The sequence below is a fragment of the Chrysochloris asiatica genome, unplaced genomic scaffold, assembly GCF_000296735.1.
Source record: "Chrysochloris asiatica unplaced genomic scaffold, ChrAsi1.0 scaffold00054, whole genome shotgun sequence".
NCBI classification, from domain to species: Eukaryota; Metazoa; Chordata; class Mammalia; order Afrosoricida; family Chrysochloridae; genus Chrysochloris; species Chrysochloris asiatica.
Window position 1 is genome coordinate 11,808,214 of NW_006408572.1, and position 16,403 is coordinate 11,824,616.

The 16,403-nt window shown below is 42.0% G+C and overlaps 1 protein-coding gene across 1 annotated transcript in view; it reads left to right on the plus strand.

Moving 5' to 3' along the window:
• GLP2R (glucagon-like peptide 2 receptor) overlaps positions 1–16,403 on the plus strand; it is a 97,994-nt gene that overhangs the window by 15,762 nt on the left and 65,829 nt on the right. Inside the window, exon 4 of the mRNA XM_006863423.1 lies at positions 13,342–13,463. Within this exon, the coding sequence (XP_006863485.1) occupies positions 13,342–13,463 (122 nt within the window). The remainder of the gene's footprint in view (positions 1–13,341; positions 13,464–16,403) is intronic.

The window sequence follows — 16,403 nt, forward strand, 5'->3', positions numbered from 1 at the left end:
GCTGACCTTAAGGTTCGCAGCCCGATTCGTAACCACTACGCTACCAGAGCTCTAGCCACCGCTATATAGAATTTGGCAGCAATGAGGGCAAGAATTATCACTGTATTGGAGAAGGAGGTGAAGGAGAAAGCATGGGGTGCTCACAGCCATACAACTTTTAGCTTGCTAGATGAGAACTGATTGAAAGCTACCCTTAAATACAGATGGTTAATGCACTTGGCTGCTAAGTGAAAGGTTGGAGGTTCGGGTCCACCCAGAAATGCCTCGGAAGAAAGACTTGGCAGTCTGCTTCTAAAAAATCAGTCATTGAAAGCCCTAGAGAGCAGTTCTGCTCTCACACACATGGATCACCATGAGTAGGAATCGACTTGATTTTTATAAGTATAGGAAGGCGGTACCATGAACTGTTTTTTTTTCAACCCTATGGGAGTTAACATAACCACTTAACTTACCCTGATCTTGCTTTAAAGGAAGTGAATATTATCGAGCAACGCAGGAGGGTTATCTTCGCTCTTTGTGTTGCCACAACAGAAACATCACAAGTGGATGACTTTCTAAAACAGAAATTTATTTTCTCACAGTTTTGAAGGCAGAACGTTCAAATCAGATTCTCAGCTATGTTGATTCCTTCTGTGAGTCTCTGTCTTCATTTTTGGTCTGTTGGTGATCTTTGGCATTCTTCAGTATTTGTCTTCTCCTGTATGTGTTTCTGGTCTTTGTATGACTCAGAAGTGGTTAGTTTTTAGGATCCACCCTACACTGATATGACTGCATTAAAGTAACAGAAACAAAAACAAAAAATTCATATTTCCAAACAAGGTCATAATTATAGATACAAAGGCTGAGATTTTAACACAGTTTTTACAGATAGAATTCTGTTGTTGTTGTTGAGGGCAAACATATACCAATTCAGTAGTTTCTACATGCACTTTTTTTTTAAAGTTTTAATTGTGATCTGAGTGATAGTTTACATGGGAGAAGATCGGTTTTACACTCATCGTTTCATTGCAATGATTACAATCTCCTCCGTGCATCATCATTCAACAATATTTACTTCTATTCCCTCTGGTTTTCTGTTTGTTTGTTTGTTTGTTTTGGGGGCCGTGGGGGATGTACACAAAAACACTCAGGAATATATAATAATTTAAACAACCAAAGGGCATATTCTGCAAGCCTGCCTCCTGGCTACCAGCACACAGCCTTTCTCTTTTCATGAGTCTACAGTCCTCAGCTGCCCCCTCTCTCCATGTCCTCATCTCTGCCTCCATCTCTGGTGTCACTGCTTCTCTGAATAGGGTCCCACATTCCACTTGTGCTCTTCTCCCTTGATGGTTCTAGGGTCTTCTGTGTCTGGACTATAAGATTAACTTCTCCCCTCTTTTTTTCTTTTTAATGTTTTATTGTGAATTATATGATAGTTTACATGGGAGAACATTAGTTTTACATTCATTCTATCGTATATCGTTTCACTGCCATGGTTCCAATCCCCTCCATGCATCATCAACTAACCAAAGGGTATACACTGCCTGCCCCCTACACTACCACCCCCGCCCCCACCCCCTGTCTTCAGCACACAGTAGCTCTCCCTCTCTGGGTCTAAAGTCTCCAGCTGCTCCATTGCTCCACGTCATCATCTCTGCCTCCATCTCAGGCATCACTGCTTCTCTGGGTAGGGTCCCGCTCTTGGCTCTTCTCTGTCGATGGTCCTAGGGACCTCCGCTCCTAGACTGAAAAGTTAATCACTCCCTTCATTGCTATAAAACGTCTACCTTTACATTTCCAACCCTCACTCCCTTCTTTTTGTTATAAAAATTCTACCTTTACAGTTGTGACAGTCTCAATTAGTCATGATAACAGTTACTCACTATTGAATCATAAGGATTTTATCCCCATCTCCTTTCACCAGACCCATCTAGACAAAATGAAAACTATTCAGTGGGGATTCTACCTTCTCCTGTACACTCTGAAACTAAACTCCCTCTTGAAAACTTGCAAGCTAGTCACTTCATGCCTTTATCCTACATTCACTTTTTAGTGACATTGATGATATTCTTTGAGTTCTGTAACCATTCTTACCCTTCTTTTCCAAGTTATTTCCTCTCCATTAACATAAACTCACTGCCCCTTAAGGTTCCTAACTAATCTTTTGAGTTACTGTTGTCAATTTAATCTCATATGTTGTTTTTGTTAAGTGCTGTCAAGTCGGTTCCAACTCAGCAATCCTGTATAGGGTTTCCAAGGAGCAGCTGGTGGGTTTGAACTGTCAACCTTGTGGTTCTCATTCCAGTGCTGATCTTAACAGCACCACGCCAGGAGTCCTAGTCTCATATAGATAGTTCTTAAAAGAGCATACATTTTTATTTATTAACTTAAGTTTTTATTGTGAATTAAGACGTCCTTGTAATGTAGTGTATTATGAGATGGATTGCTAGCCATAAGGTTAGTAGTTCTAATCTACTTGCTGCTCTGCAAGGGAAAGATGAGGCTTTCTGCTCTTGTAAAGATTTACAGACTTGGAAACTCTATACATACAGGGTGGCTATAAGTCAGAACTGACTCGGTGGCACACAACCACCACCACCATTGTGAACTGAGTGAAGGTTTACAGAACAGATCATCAACCCCACATTCAACAAATTATACACTTCGTGTCATTGCAATGAAGAGAGCATACATTTTTTTTTTTTTTGCTAGTTAAACTATTGTTTGGTTTTCAGAAGACTTCAAGGGATTTTAGGGCAGTAGTTTCAGGGGTTCATCTAGCCTTTATGGCTCTAGAAATCTTGGACTCCATGGATTTTAACACTTATTTTGGGGACACACAGTTAAATCCATAACAAAGTTGTTCCCTAATTCCTGCCCTCCAGTAGCCAGATTCTTTGACTATTTTATTCTGGAAGCGACTAGAAGCAATTCCTGCTTAGAGGTTTGTTGCCTTTGATCATAGACATCCGGGCAAATCTAAGACCAAGAGACACTTCTCTGGAAACAGTGATAACAAAGTGACAATGAGCTTCTGAGATGGTAAAAAAGCTAACCTTTCATATTGAATTTTAGCCCAAATAAATCATTATTGGTTTGGCAGAGAGTTTAGAAGGAGGATAAATTTCTGGGTGGGACAAACTTTCTGATGAGAATCAGGTGGCATCTGTAAACATTAGGATGGGAGATGAAAGAGAAGGTGGAATGGATGGTAGTAAAGTTTCAGGTTTGCAGGGTCTGAATGACTCAGGTAAGCACTGATTGTGGGAAGCCAGTTTACTGAGGTGAGAGAGCACTGGACTGGGGGTTAGCAGGCTGGAGGTGAGACCCTAGTCTCCCTTAGTTTATACCGTGAGATTTTTTTCTTTTGGGAAAAATATATATCAGAACAGTTGCCATTTCACTGTTTGTAAGTGGACAATTCAGTGGCATTAACAACGTTCACCTTGTTGTATGATCATTACCAGTAACCATGTCCAAATCTGGTCGAATTTTCACTTTCCACATTGGACACCTGGGTTTGATTTTGGCTAATGCACTTCTTGCAGAACCACCATCCATTTGTCAGTGGAGGCGTGTGTGTTGCTATGATGCTGAACAGGTTTTAATGAGCTTTCAGACTAAGACTAGGAAGAAAGGCCTGGCAATCTGTCTCCAAAAATCAGCCAACAAAAATCCTGTGGATCACAATGGTTCTATCGTGCTCTGCATGGATTGTCATAAGCTGAGAGCCAACTCAATGGCAGCCAACAACAAGTATTTTATATACGTGGGGGTCGTGTAGTATTTGTCCTTTTTTGATTCTCTTTATGATGGAATAATACTACATTAAGTGCAGGACTTCAAGGTTGATTTGAACCACAAGGTCTGTGGTTCAAACTTACCTGTCACTCCTTGGTCAACCTATACTGGGTCATTATGAGTTGGAACTAACTCAACGGCACGTAACAAGAACAAGACGTTTGGATATGCCACATTTTGTTTATTCATTCATCTGTTGGTGGACATCTGAGGTGGTTTCTACCTTTTTCCTCTTGTGCTTAATGCACATGGGTGTGTATGTACATGATGGCATTCTGAAACTGTTGGCAAGTTTCCCCATCTGTAAAGAGACGTGACTAACAGTTCACTCTTAAGGCTATTTTAAAGGTCCCTGTAGGAGTCCTGGAGTCCTCGTGTGGCACTGTGGGTTAATGCGCCAGACTGCAAAGCTGTTTGAACTGCAAGGTTGGCAGGTCAAGCTCACCAGCTGCTCCTGGGAAACCCTATTCAGGGTTGCTATGGATCGGAACTGACTCGACAACACTTCACAACAACAACATAGGAGTCCTGGTGTGATGCTGTGGGCTAATGCGTCAGACTGCAAAGCTGTTTGAACCGCAAGGTTGGTGGTTTAAGCTCACAAGCTGCTCCTCGGAAACCCTATTCAGGGTTGCTATGGGTCAGAATAGACTCATCAGCACTTAACAACAACAACAGGGGTGAACATCTGGAGTCTTGGTGTGGCGCTGTGGTTAATGAGCTGGACTACAAAGTTGGTCTGAACCACAAAGTTCGAGCTCACCAGCTGCTCCTTGGAAACCCTATACAGGGTCGCTATGGGTTGGAACTGACTCAGTGGCACAGAACAACAACAGGGGTATTATATGGGAGCATGGTGGCCCCGTGTGATAAGCACTGCACTACAAACTACAAGACTTGGAAACCCTATACAGGGTCACTATGAGTCACAACTGATTGATGGCACCTAATAACAAAAACAATAAAACAGTGGTGAATATGGCCTGTTAGCTTAAATGTTGGTGGCTCAAACCCATTCAGTTGTACGGAGATCTGATGATTTGCTTCCATTAAGATTGTAGCCCGGACAACCTTATGTCTACTCTGAACCACATGGAATCACACCACAAGTAGGAATTAACGAATAGCAACAAAGAACAACATGGCCATTTTCAGGAATCATTGAGAACACACACACTGAGGCTTTGCTGTTGTTGGTAAGTGCCGTCAAGTTGGTTCCAACTCATAGGGACTCTGCACAGGGTTTCTAAGGAGCAGCTGGTGGGTTTGAATTACCGATCTTGCAGTTAGCAGTTCAGTGCTTCTCCTACAGCACCACACCAGGACTCCAAGTAGGTGCTTTGTTGTTTTTAAGTGCCATTGAATCGGTTCCGACCCATAGTGACCCTGTATAGGGTTTTAAAGGAGTGGATGGTGAGCTTGAACTGCCAACCTTGTGATTCAAACCGACTTTGCAGTCCAACTCAATAACCCACAGCACCACACCAGATCTCCAAGTAGGTGCTTCTTGTTGTTAAGAGCCGTTGAGTTGATTCCAACCCAGAGCAGCCCTGTATAGGGTTTCCGAGGAGCAGCTGGTGAGCTTGAACCACCAACCATGTAGTTCAAATGACTTTGCAGTCTGACACATTAGCCCACAGCGCCACAACAGTGCCACAAATTGACAGACCCTGGATATGTTGTTGTTGTTGTTGTTAAGTGCCGTCGAGTCAGTTCTGACCCATAGCGACCCTGAACAGGGTTTCCGAGGCTGTAAGTCTTTACGGGAGTAGAAAGTCTCATCTTTCTCCTGCGGAGCGGCTGATAGTTTCAAACCGCTGACCTTAAGGTTCACAGCCCGATTCGTAACCACTACACTACCAGAGCTCCTTGATATAGCAGGTGATTTAAATGCCGAAGGAATCTAAGGAGCTCAACCTTGGCATCGGTTAAATTACCATCTACTAAGCTTAGTAGAGGAGTCCTGGTGTAGCGCTGTGGGTTAATGCACCAGACTGCAAAGCCGTCTGAACTACAAGGCCGGTGGTTCAAGCTCACCAGCTTCTCCTTAGAAACCCTATACAGGGTCGCTATGGGTCGAAGTTGACTCAATGGCACAACAACATGCTTAGTAGATGGTAATTTAACTGATGTCAAGGTTGAGCTTCTTAGATTTCTTCGGGTGTTTAAAGCACCTGATATATACGGGGTCTGTCAATTTGTGGCACTGTGGTGTCTTGAGTGTTGTTGTAATGCTGGAAGTTATACCACCAGTATTCTGAATACTGGTGAGGTCACCCAGGACTTCTGGTGGGGCACTGGAGCGTAAGCACAGAACAGCAAGGTCAGTGTAAACCACAAGGTTGGTGGTTCAAACTCACCAGTCACTCCTCAGAAATCCTATACTGGATCCCTATGAGTTGGAATTGACTCAATGGTACTTAACAACAACAACAAGGACATCTGTGGTGGACAGATTTCAACTGAGTTTCAGTCTAAGACAGACTAGAAATAAGGAGAGGCAGCCTACTTCTGAATGTTTAGTCATTGAAAATCTTATGGATAGCAGTGAAACAGTGTCAGATATCACCAGAATATTGAATACTGAAACATGATAAATAGCACCAGAAGACGATCAGATACAGTGACAGAAGATGGGCACCTCAAATTGGAAGGTACTCCAAGGACTACTGGAGAAGAGCTGCCTCCTCAAAGTAGAGTTGATCATGATGATGTGAATGGAGTAAAGCTTTCAGGACTCCGTGTGCTCATGTGATGGCTGATGGGGCACAACTCAAAATGAGGAGAAACAGCTGCAACCATCCATTAATAAACATGCCATCAAGATGTATTGGTAACTTCTGGTGACTGGAATACAAAGGTTGGAAATAAAGAAGAAGGATCAGTAGTTGGAAATTATGGCCTTTGTGATAGAAATGATGCTGGAGATCATATAATGGAATTTTGCAAGACCAATGAATTCTTCATTGCAAATCCCTTTTTTATACAACGTGAAAGACAATTATACACATGAACTTCCCTAGATGGAGTATACAGAAATCAAATTGACTACATCTGTGGAAACAGACAGTGGAAAAGCTCTGTATCACTAGTCAAAGCAAGGCCAGGGGCAGACTGTAGAACAGACCATCAGTTACTCCTATGCAAGTTTAGGCTGAAGCTGGAAAAAAACTGAAACAAGTCCAAAAGAACCACAATATGACCTTGCACATATCTCACCTGAATTTAGAGATCATCTCAATAAGAGATTTCATGAATTAGACACTATTGACTGAAAACCAGAGCATTGTGGGATGATATCAAGAGCATCATAGAGGAAGAAAGCAAAAGGTCATTCAGAATTCAAGGAAGAAAGAAAAAATAAAAATGGATTTCAGAAGAGACTGAAACGTGTTCTCTATCATAGAGATACAAAAGCAAATGGAAAAAAAATCAAGGGTAAAAGAGCTGAACAGAAAAGGGCAGTTCAAGAAGACAGAGTCAAATATTATAATGAAATGTGCAGACCTGGAGTTAGAAAACCAAAAGCATTTCTCAAGCTAAAAGAACCAAGGAAAAAACTCAAGCTGTGACTTGAAATACTGAAGGATTCTTTGGGCAAAATACTGAATGATGCAGAAAGCATCAAAAGAAGATGGAGCGACCAGACATGGAGAAAGGGAGCAGCTGAGGACTCTGTACTCATGTAAAGAGAGAGACTGGGTGCTGGCCTCCAGGAGGCAGGTTTGCAGAATATGCCTTTGGTTGTTTAAATTATGATATATTTCTGAGTGTTTCTGTGTATATCCCCCCAAAACAAACAAATAAACAGAGGGAATGGAAGCAAATACTGTTGAATGATGATGCATGGAGGAGATTGTAATCATTTCAGTGAAGTGATGGTGGAAAGCCGATGCTCTCCCATGTAAACTATCATTTAGTTCACAATAAAAATTATATAAAAAAAGGAATGAACACTGTACCAAAAAGAAATGGTCAATATTCAACCATTTCAAGAGATAATGTATGATCAAGAGCCAATGGTACTGAAGGAGGAGGTCCAAGGTGCACTGAAGATATTGGCAAAGAACAAGGTTCCGGAAATAGATGGAATACAAATTGAAATCTATCAACAAATTGATGCAGCACTGGAGACCCTCACTTACCCATGCCAAAAAATTGGGAAGACAGCTACCTAGCCAACCAGTTGGAAGAGACCCATAGTTGTGCTCATTCCAAAGAGAGATGACCCAACGAAATGTGGAAACCATAGGACAATATTGTTTATATCACATGCAAATAAAATTTTGCTAAAGATAATTAAAAAAACATCTGCAACAGTACATTGACAGGGAACTGCAGAGGTGCAAGCCAGATTCAGACAAGGACAGCAATGATATCATTGCTGACATCAGATGGATCTTGACTAAAAGCAGAGAATACCATAAATGCTTTATTGACTCTGCAAAGGCTTTAGATCATTGGATCATGACAAGCTATGGACAACACTGCACAGAATAAGTGTTCCATAACACTTAATTGTGCTCATAAGTAACCTGTACATAAGACTAACAGACAGCCATTTGAACAGAAGAAGGGGACACTGAATGGTTTAAAATCAGTAAAGGTGTGCACTGAGATTGTATTCTTTCTCCATACTTATTCAATCTGTATACTGAGCAAATAATCCAAGAAGCTGGATTATATGAACAACAATATGGCATCAGAATTGGAGGAAGGCTCATTAACAACCTGTAATGTGCAGATGATACAACCTTGCTTTCTGAAAATGAAAAAGACTTAAAATACTGATAAAAATCAAAGACCACAGCTTCAATATGGGTTACACTTTAATGTAAAGAAAACAAACATCCTCACAACTAGATCAATCAATAACATCATGATAAATAGAGAAAAAGATTAAAGTTCTTAAACACTTCATTTTGCCTGGATCCACCAGCAACTCTCATGGAAGCAGCCGTCAAGAAATCAAATGACCTTATTGCATTTAAGCAAATGTACTACACATGACATCTTTAAGGTGTTCAAGAGCAAATATGTCAGTTTGAGGACTAAGATGCACCTGACGCAAGCCATGATTTTTTTCAGTCGCTTCATATGCATGAAAGTTGGACAGTGAATGAGGAAAACTCTGGAAGAATGGATGCATTTGAGTTATGGTGCTGGAAAAAAATATTAAAGGTAGCATGGACTGCCAGAAGAACAAACAAATCTGTGTTGGAAAATGTACAGCCAGAATGTTCCTTGTATGTGAAAACGGCCAGACTTCCTCTCTCATACTTTAGACATATTATCAGGAGAGACCAGTCCCTGTAGTAGGGCATCATGCTTCATAAAGCAGAGGGAAAACAAAAAAGAGAGAGACCTTCAACGAGATAGATTGACACCGTGGCAATAACAATGGACTCGAGTAGCAGTGATTTTGAGATTGGCACAGGACCGGGCAGTGTTTCATTCTGTTGTGTATAGGGTCACTATGCACCAGAACAAACTAGATGGCACTTAACAATAACAGCAACAACCTCAAGGATACATGGGAAAGACCATCACGATCTAACTGTACTTACCCAAGAGCTACAAAGGCAGACCCATTCTACTCTAAGAGAAACAAAACTGAAATCCAAACTTACAAGGAAGTTGGGTTAAGGCTCTTTAAAAAAAACATGTTCTGAGCTTTGGGGGGTTCTATAAGGAGCTATGCTTGTAGATGTAGTAGCTCAAAAGAGGGAACAAATCTTTACAGAGTAGATCATTCCCACCCCCTTGGCACACGGGGTTGACAGGGATGAGTAACTTAGACATTGGATACCCGAAATTGGGGGTGGGGTGCTACAAAGGCATGATGTGACGGGCTTACAAGCTTTCAATAGGGAGCATAGTTCCAGAGGGTATGGAGAAAGGTAAAATCTCCACTGAGTGGTTTCCAACCTGTTTGGACAGGGCTGATAAAAGGTGATGGGGATAAGACTCTTGTGGTCAATAGGGAATGACTGCTATCAGGACTGAGTGTGAGTGTTGGAAAGGTAAAGGTAGACATTTTGTAACAAAAAGAACGGAGTGGATGACCGTGCAGCCCAGGAGCAGAGGTCCCTGGAACCATCGAGGGAGAAAAGTGAAGTGCGGGACCCTATCCAAAAAAGCAGTGACACCTGGGGTGAAGGCAGAGAGGATGACGTGGAGAAATGGAGCGTCTGGGGACTCTAGACTCAGGGATGGAGAGGGGCTGTGTGCTGGTGGCCGGGGGACAGGCGTACGGGGTGTACCCTTTGGTTGTTTGATGATGATGCATGAAGGGAATTGTAATCATTGCAATGAAGTGAAATATGATAGGATGAATGTAAAGACCCTATCACATAATTCACAATAAAAACTTAAAAAAAAAAATTTACAGCCTCAGAAACCCTGTACAGGGTCGCTATGAGTCGGAACCAACTCCACAGCACATAATCACCACCACCATAAGTGATATGCTTTGCCAAAGGCAGGAAGTTACTCTTTCATGCAACATTTTGTTCCTTAATTTCTTCAAGTCCAAATAGGTCCTTGCAGGAGCGAGATCTGCGCCTTATTGGTCTTCCCCATCATGGAGTACTTCTTTTGGTAGAGAGAACAAAGTGCTCCACAGGTATCAGGTGGCATTACTGTCATTCACTCATTCAGCACATATTTATGACATACCCCGACTGTGTAGCGTAGGGGTTATGAATCAGGCTGCAAACCACAAGGTCAGCTGCTCCGCACGAGAAAGATGAGGCTTTCTGCTCCCATAAAGATGTACAGCCTCGGAAACCCTGTTCAGGGTCGCTATGGGTCGGAACCAACTCGACGGCACTTAACAACAACAACAACAACACTGTGTGCCACATATTGTTTAAGTACTGGCTATTTATGAGAGGGCTTCAAAAGGTTCACGGAAAAATAATTAAAAGATAGTGGAATTTTTTCTATGAACTTTTTTGAAGCCCCCTCATGTTAGTGACTAAAACCGAAATGTGGGACTCACATACTAGCAAGAGAGACAGAAGAACAATTAAAAAGCATCATGAATAAGTAGAGTATGTTTGAGTGGGATATATTTTTTAAATAGAGTTGGGGTGGGGAAGGGATGGAATATTGGAGTGGGAGAGGGAGTTTCAATTGTCAATGGGTGGTCTGAGTAGTTTTCATGATTTAGTGAACACTGTAAGGGGTAAAGGGTTGAGCCAACAGGAGGAAGGGGACACCAAGAGCAAAGGTCCTATGTGGGAGTACACCCAGTGTGTTTCATGAAGGGCAAGCAGGCCAGTATGACCAGAGGAAAGTGACAAAGAACAAAGAGAAGTAATAGGAAATTAGGTCAGAGAACAGTGAAGGCCAGATCTTCCAGGGTTTTGTAAGAGGCCGTCTATGAACTTGGACTTGTTCTTGGGGAGTACTTGGAAGATTCTTAGCAGAAGCATGACAGCAATGACTGACATTGTATTTGGATCACTCTGATGGTCAGGTTAGCCACAGACTGTGAGGGGGCCCTAGCAAGAATCCAGATGCGAGATGATGGTGGTTCCCATGAGAGTGATAGCAGGACAAGAGTAGGATTGGTCAGATTATGTGAAGGTAGAGACGACAGGATTGGCCAGTGGACCAGATGAGAGTTATGAGAGACAGAAGGCCAGGATGAGTCTCAGGTTTGGGGCCAGAGGAGCTAGAAGGATGAGTTTACCATCACTAAGGTAGAAAATGGAATTCTGGTGTGGGGATGCAGTTGATGCGCTGGGCTGCAAAGTCAGTTTGAACCGCAAGGTCAGTGGTTCAAGCTCACCAGCCACTCCTCGGAAATCCTATACAGGGTCGCTATGGGTTGGAATCAGCTTGACGGCACTTAACAACAACAACAAGGTAGAAAATGGAGTTCTGGTGTGGAGCTGTGGGTTAATGCGCTGGACTGCAAAGTCAGTTTGAACTGCAAGGTCAGTGGTTCAAACTCACCAGCCGCTCCTCAGAAACCTGATACAGGTTTGCACTGAGTCTGAACCAACTTGATGGCACTTAACAACAACAACAAGGTGTAAAATATGAATGGGGAGCCAATTTTGAGGAGAAGAGGAGGAGTATAGTTTGAGGCATGTTATCTGAGATGTTGATTTGAAACCTCAGCAGGGACACCAGCTGGACAAGTCCATGGACACCAGGGTTAGTCATCAGTTAAGTCTAACAGTTAAATCGGTGGCACTGAGCTGAACATGTAAAAAATGTTGATTTGGTGAATGTTGAATTATATAACGGAGCCCTGGTGATACTGTGGATTATACGTTGGGGGCTAACTACAAGGTTGGCAGTTCAAAACCACCAGCCACTCCCTGGGAAAAAGATGAGATGCTCCTATAAATATTACAGCCTTGGAAACCTTCTATCTAGTTGCTGTGGAGTTTTGTGTTATGTATTTTTACCACAATTAAAAACAAACTGCTAATGGCAGAATACAAAAATGTGTATACATTGGATGAATGGGAAGGCAAAACAACACACATGCACACAAAAATATGTAACATTATCTCAATTGTGTAAAAAACGCACATATACAAGGAGGCTTTCAAAAAGCATATGAAAGAATGGAATTAAAAAAGAATAAGATGTTTTCCATGAACTTTTTGAAACCTCCTCAAACAAAGTCTTAAAAAGAAAAAAAAAACCATGCAAGAAACACCAGCCCATCCATGGGAATTCTCTCTGAGTGATTCATACTAGGTCTTTTTACTTTTCTTTGTCTTTGATTTTCTGTATTAAATAAATTTTCTACAGAAAGTTTGTCATAGATTTATGATCTAGGGAAAGCATAAATCTTAAAGAAAAGTATTTCTGAAGATCTGAGTTTAGGATGGTGGCATTATCATGCAAAGAAAAGGCTGGCTGTAAGGACATCTAAGGGGGGGAAAAAAAATCCATCAATTACTATTGTCGGATCAGGCCTGGGAAGTTCCTACAGATATCTGTATCTCACTTGCAAGCCCAACCTGGTCTTCCAGATGGAGGACTTTCACGGAGAATTTCCACATCATAGCAGCAGTCAGCAAGGGAAGAGCATTTACCCATCACTCTTTCACTTCATCTTCCCACAACCATGGAAGGCCTCAGCTCTGGAAGCCTTAGATAGTGGGAGGCCCAGACGTACGGCCACCAAGCTGGTAGGTGACAGAGCAGATTTAACCGCTGTCTGTCTGCCTCATGCCCAGAACTTTTCCCTCTGCCTGTGAACATCAGAAGGAGATTCTCTTCTGAGGCCACGTCTTCCAGCTGGGTTAGAATATCCCCTTGTCACCAGGGACTTCTCTGACTCCAAAGACCTCGGGTAAACACAGCAGACATTAACAGATCATGATGTGTTAGGAATTACAGAGGCCTCTGAGTTTTTCTCCCCATCCCAAACAAACAGCAGAGATTCTAGTGAGCCCACGCCAAAAGGGAAATGAAAACTCCTCTCCCTGGGATTTTCCAAGGCTTTGTGATGAGCGTGAAGGCTGGAAGCTTGCTCAGCTGGACTGTGTGTTCTGACCTTTCCTCTAAAGCTCTGTTTACTTTCAGAGAACTCAGAAAGGGCCTACAGACGCTGTTTGGCTCAGGGTACTTGGCAGACGTGGGAGAACACCACGAATATTTGGCAGGATGACTCGGAATGCGACGAGAACCACAGCTTCAGGAAGAACGTGAGTCTTTTCTGCCTGGTGATATGGCATTGGGGGCCCAAGCCACCCTCCACTGGGGCATCCTCCGTGGGGTCACACAAAGAGCCTTCCCTCAGCTTGCTGCCCCAGACTCGGCTAGGGAATGTCCAGGACCACTTAGAACAGCAAACCTAGTGCCAGGACCTGAATTTCCTCTATGAAACCAAAGACAAACTAAACCAGCCGCTGTGAAGTAGATCCTGACTCAGGGCAACCCCATGTGCTTCAGAGTACAATTGTGCTCCACAGGGTTGTCAAGGCTGTGATGGCTCAGAAGTAGAGGGCCAGGACTTTCTTCTGAGGTGTCTCTGGGTGACTTTAAACCACCAACACTTTGGTAGCAGCCGAGCACTTAACCATTTGGACCATCTGGAGAGTACTTAGGGTGCAATGTGAAATCCGAGGGACGTCAGTCTTTCAACATTGGTGCTTCTTTTAGTGCTTGCTGTTCCCTCTGCCTGGAACACCTTTCCTCCAGCTCTTCTACGACGGTCTCCTCCTCCTCATTCAAGCTTCGAGAGGTTTTCTGTGGCCATCCAATCACGATTGGCCTCCCCTGTCACTTTGTACTACCCCACCCTGATGCATGTGTCAGAGCCCTGGTGGTACTGTAGGCTAGGCATTGGGTTGCTCATGGAAACGTTGGCATTTCAATCCCACCAGTCTCTCCATGGGAGAATGAGAGACTGTCTGCTCATGTACAGATTGATAGTTTCAGCAAGCCTAAGGAGCAGCTCTACTCTGTCCTATAGGGTTGGTATGAGCTGGAATTGACTCTCTTTGCTTTGTTTTGCTTTGTTGCTGGTTATTGTTTTGGCATAGTGTGTGTTGGAAAGCAGTGGTGGGTAAGTAGTAGAATTCTCACCTTTTATACAGGAGACCTCTTCAAAGTGTTAAAAAAAACAAAGATGTGGAACCAGACAAGGTTATCCTTTATTACCACTCCTGTTCAATACTGTGTTGGAATTCTTAGCCAGAGCTATAAGCAAGAAAGGGAAATTAAAGGCATCTTAATTGGCAAAGAAGAAGTAAAACTCTTTCTATTTGAAGATGATATGATCCCATACATAGAAAATCCCAAAGACTCAGCAACAACCTCCCCTCCCCCCACCACACACACACACACACACACACAAAACTACTGGAACTCTTTAGAAGATTCAACAAAGTGGCAGGGTACAAGATCAACATACAAAAATCAGTTGCATTCTTCTATACTAATAAAGACAACTCTGAAAAGTAAATTAGGAAAGCAATACCATTTACAAAATCCATCCAAAGAATGAAATATTTAGGAATAAATCTAACCAGAGAAACAAAAGACCTATACAAAGAAAACTAGAAGAGACCAAAGAAAGACTTACAAAAAATGGAAAATATACCATGCTCATGGATAAGAAGATGTAACATTGTGAAAATGTCAATACTACCCAAAGCAATCTACAGATATAATGCAATACCAATCCAGATTCCAACAACATTTTTTATAGAGATGGAAAAGATGAACATGAGCTTTATATGGAAGGGAAAGAGACCTCAGATAAGCAAAGCACTGCTTAAGTAAAAAACAAAGTGGGAGGCCTCTCACTTCCTGATTTCAAATTTTACTACAGAGCCACAGTGTTTTACTACAAAACAACCTGGTATTGGTACAATAAAAGATACACAGGTCAATGGAACAGAACTAAGAACCCAGAAATAAATCCATCCACACACAATCAACTGATCTTTGACAAAAAGTCAAAATACATTAAATGAGGAAAAGAAATAGTCTCTTCAACAAGTGGTGCTGGCAAAACTGGAAATCAATTTGCAAAAGAATGAAACAAGACCCATATCTCACACCATATATGAAAACTAGCTCAACATGGATTAAAATAAATATCTAGGTGTAAATCCCAGAACTATAAAGATCAATGAAAAAAATAGGAGCAAACCTAAGGCTCTAATACACGGCATATATAGAATATCAAACATGGCAAAAACACACAAACAATAGAAAACAAAATAGCAAGTTTCAGAGTTTCTTTTGACATCCATTTTGACCTTTTCCTTCTTTCTTGTCTTCTTAATGACTTTTTGCTTTCTATCTGTATGATGTTCTTGATGTAGTCCCACAACTCTTCTGGTCTTCGGTCTTTAGTGTTTAATGTATCAAATCTGTTCTTCAGATGATATCTAAATTCAGGTGGGATATATTCAAGGTCATATGTTGGCTCTCGTGGACTTGTTTTCATTTTCTTCAGCTTCAGTTTGAATTTGCATATGAGTAATTGATGATCTGTTCCACAGTCTTCCCCTGGCTTTGTTTTCACTGATGATATGGAGCTTTTCTATCATCTCTTTCCACAGATGTAGTCAATTTGATTTCTGTGTATTCCATCTGGTGAGATCCATGTGTATAGTCATCTCTTATGCTGTCTAAAGAAGGTATTTGAAATAATCAAATCATTGATTTTGCAGAATTCTATCATGCGATCTCCAGCATCATTTCTATCCCCAAGGCTGGCTTGTGAAATGTGCCCTTTGGACATTTAAACAAATATATCCCTCGCTTCTCTCATGCTCTTCCCTCTTGATGTTCCTGGGGTCTGCTGTTCCTGAAATGACAGATTAACTGTTCCCCTCTTTTAGTTGTACCTCTTCTACATTGACAGTTGTGATAATTGCCATTACTCACAATTGAATCATAAAATCCTATCCCCATCATCACCAGACCCTTCTGGGCAAGAGGAAATCTATTCAGTGGGGATTTGATCTTATCCCCCTCTTTCTGACACTAAGCACCCCATGTCTTTATAGCCCTCCAGTTTTGGTAGCCAAAGTCTAAGTTGCCCTTCCCTATCAACCCAGTGTACTGAGGAGGCCAGCTTGATCTCTGATATGAAGAATCCTTCTCTTTTGGTTGGAATTTTGAGCAAC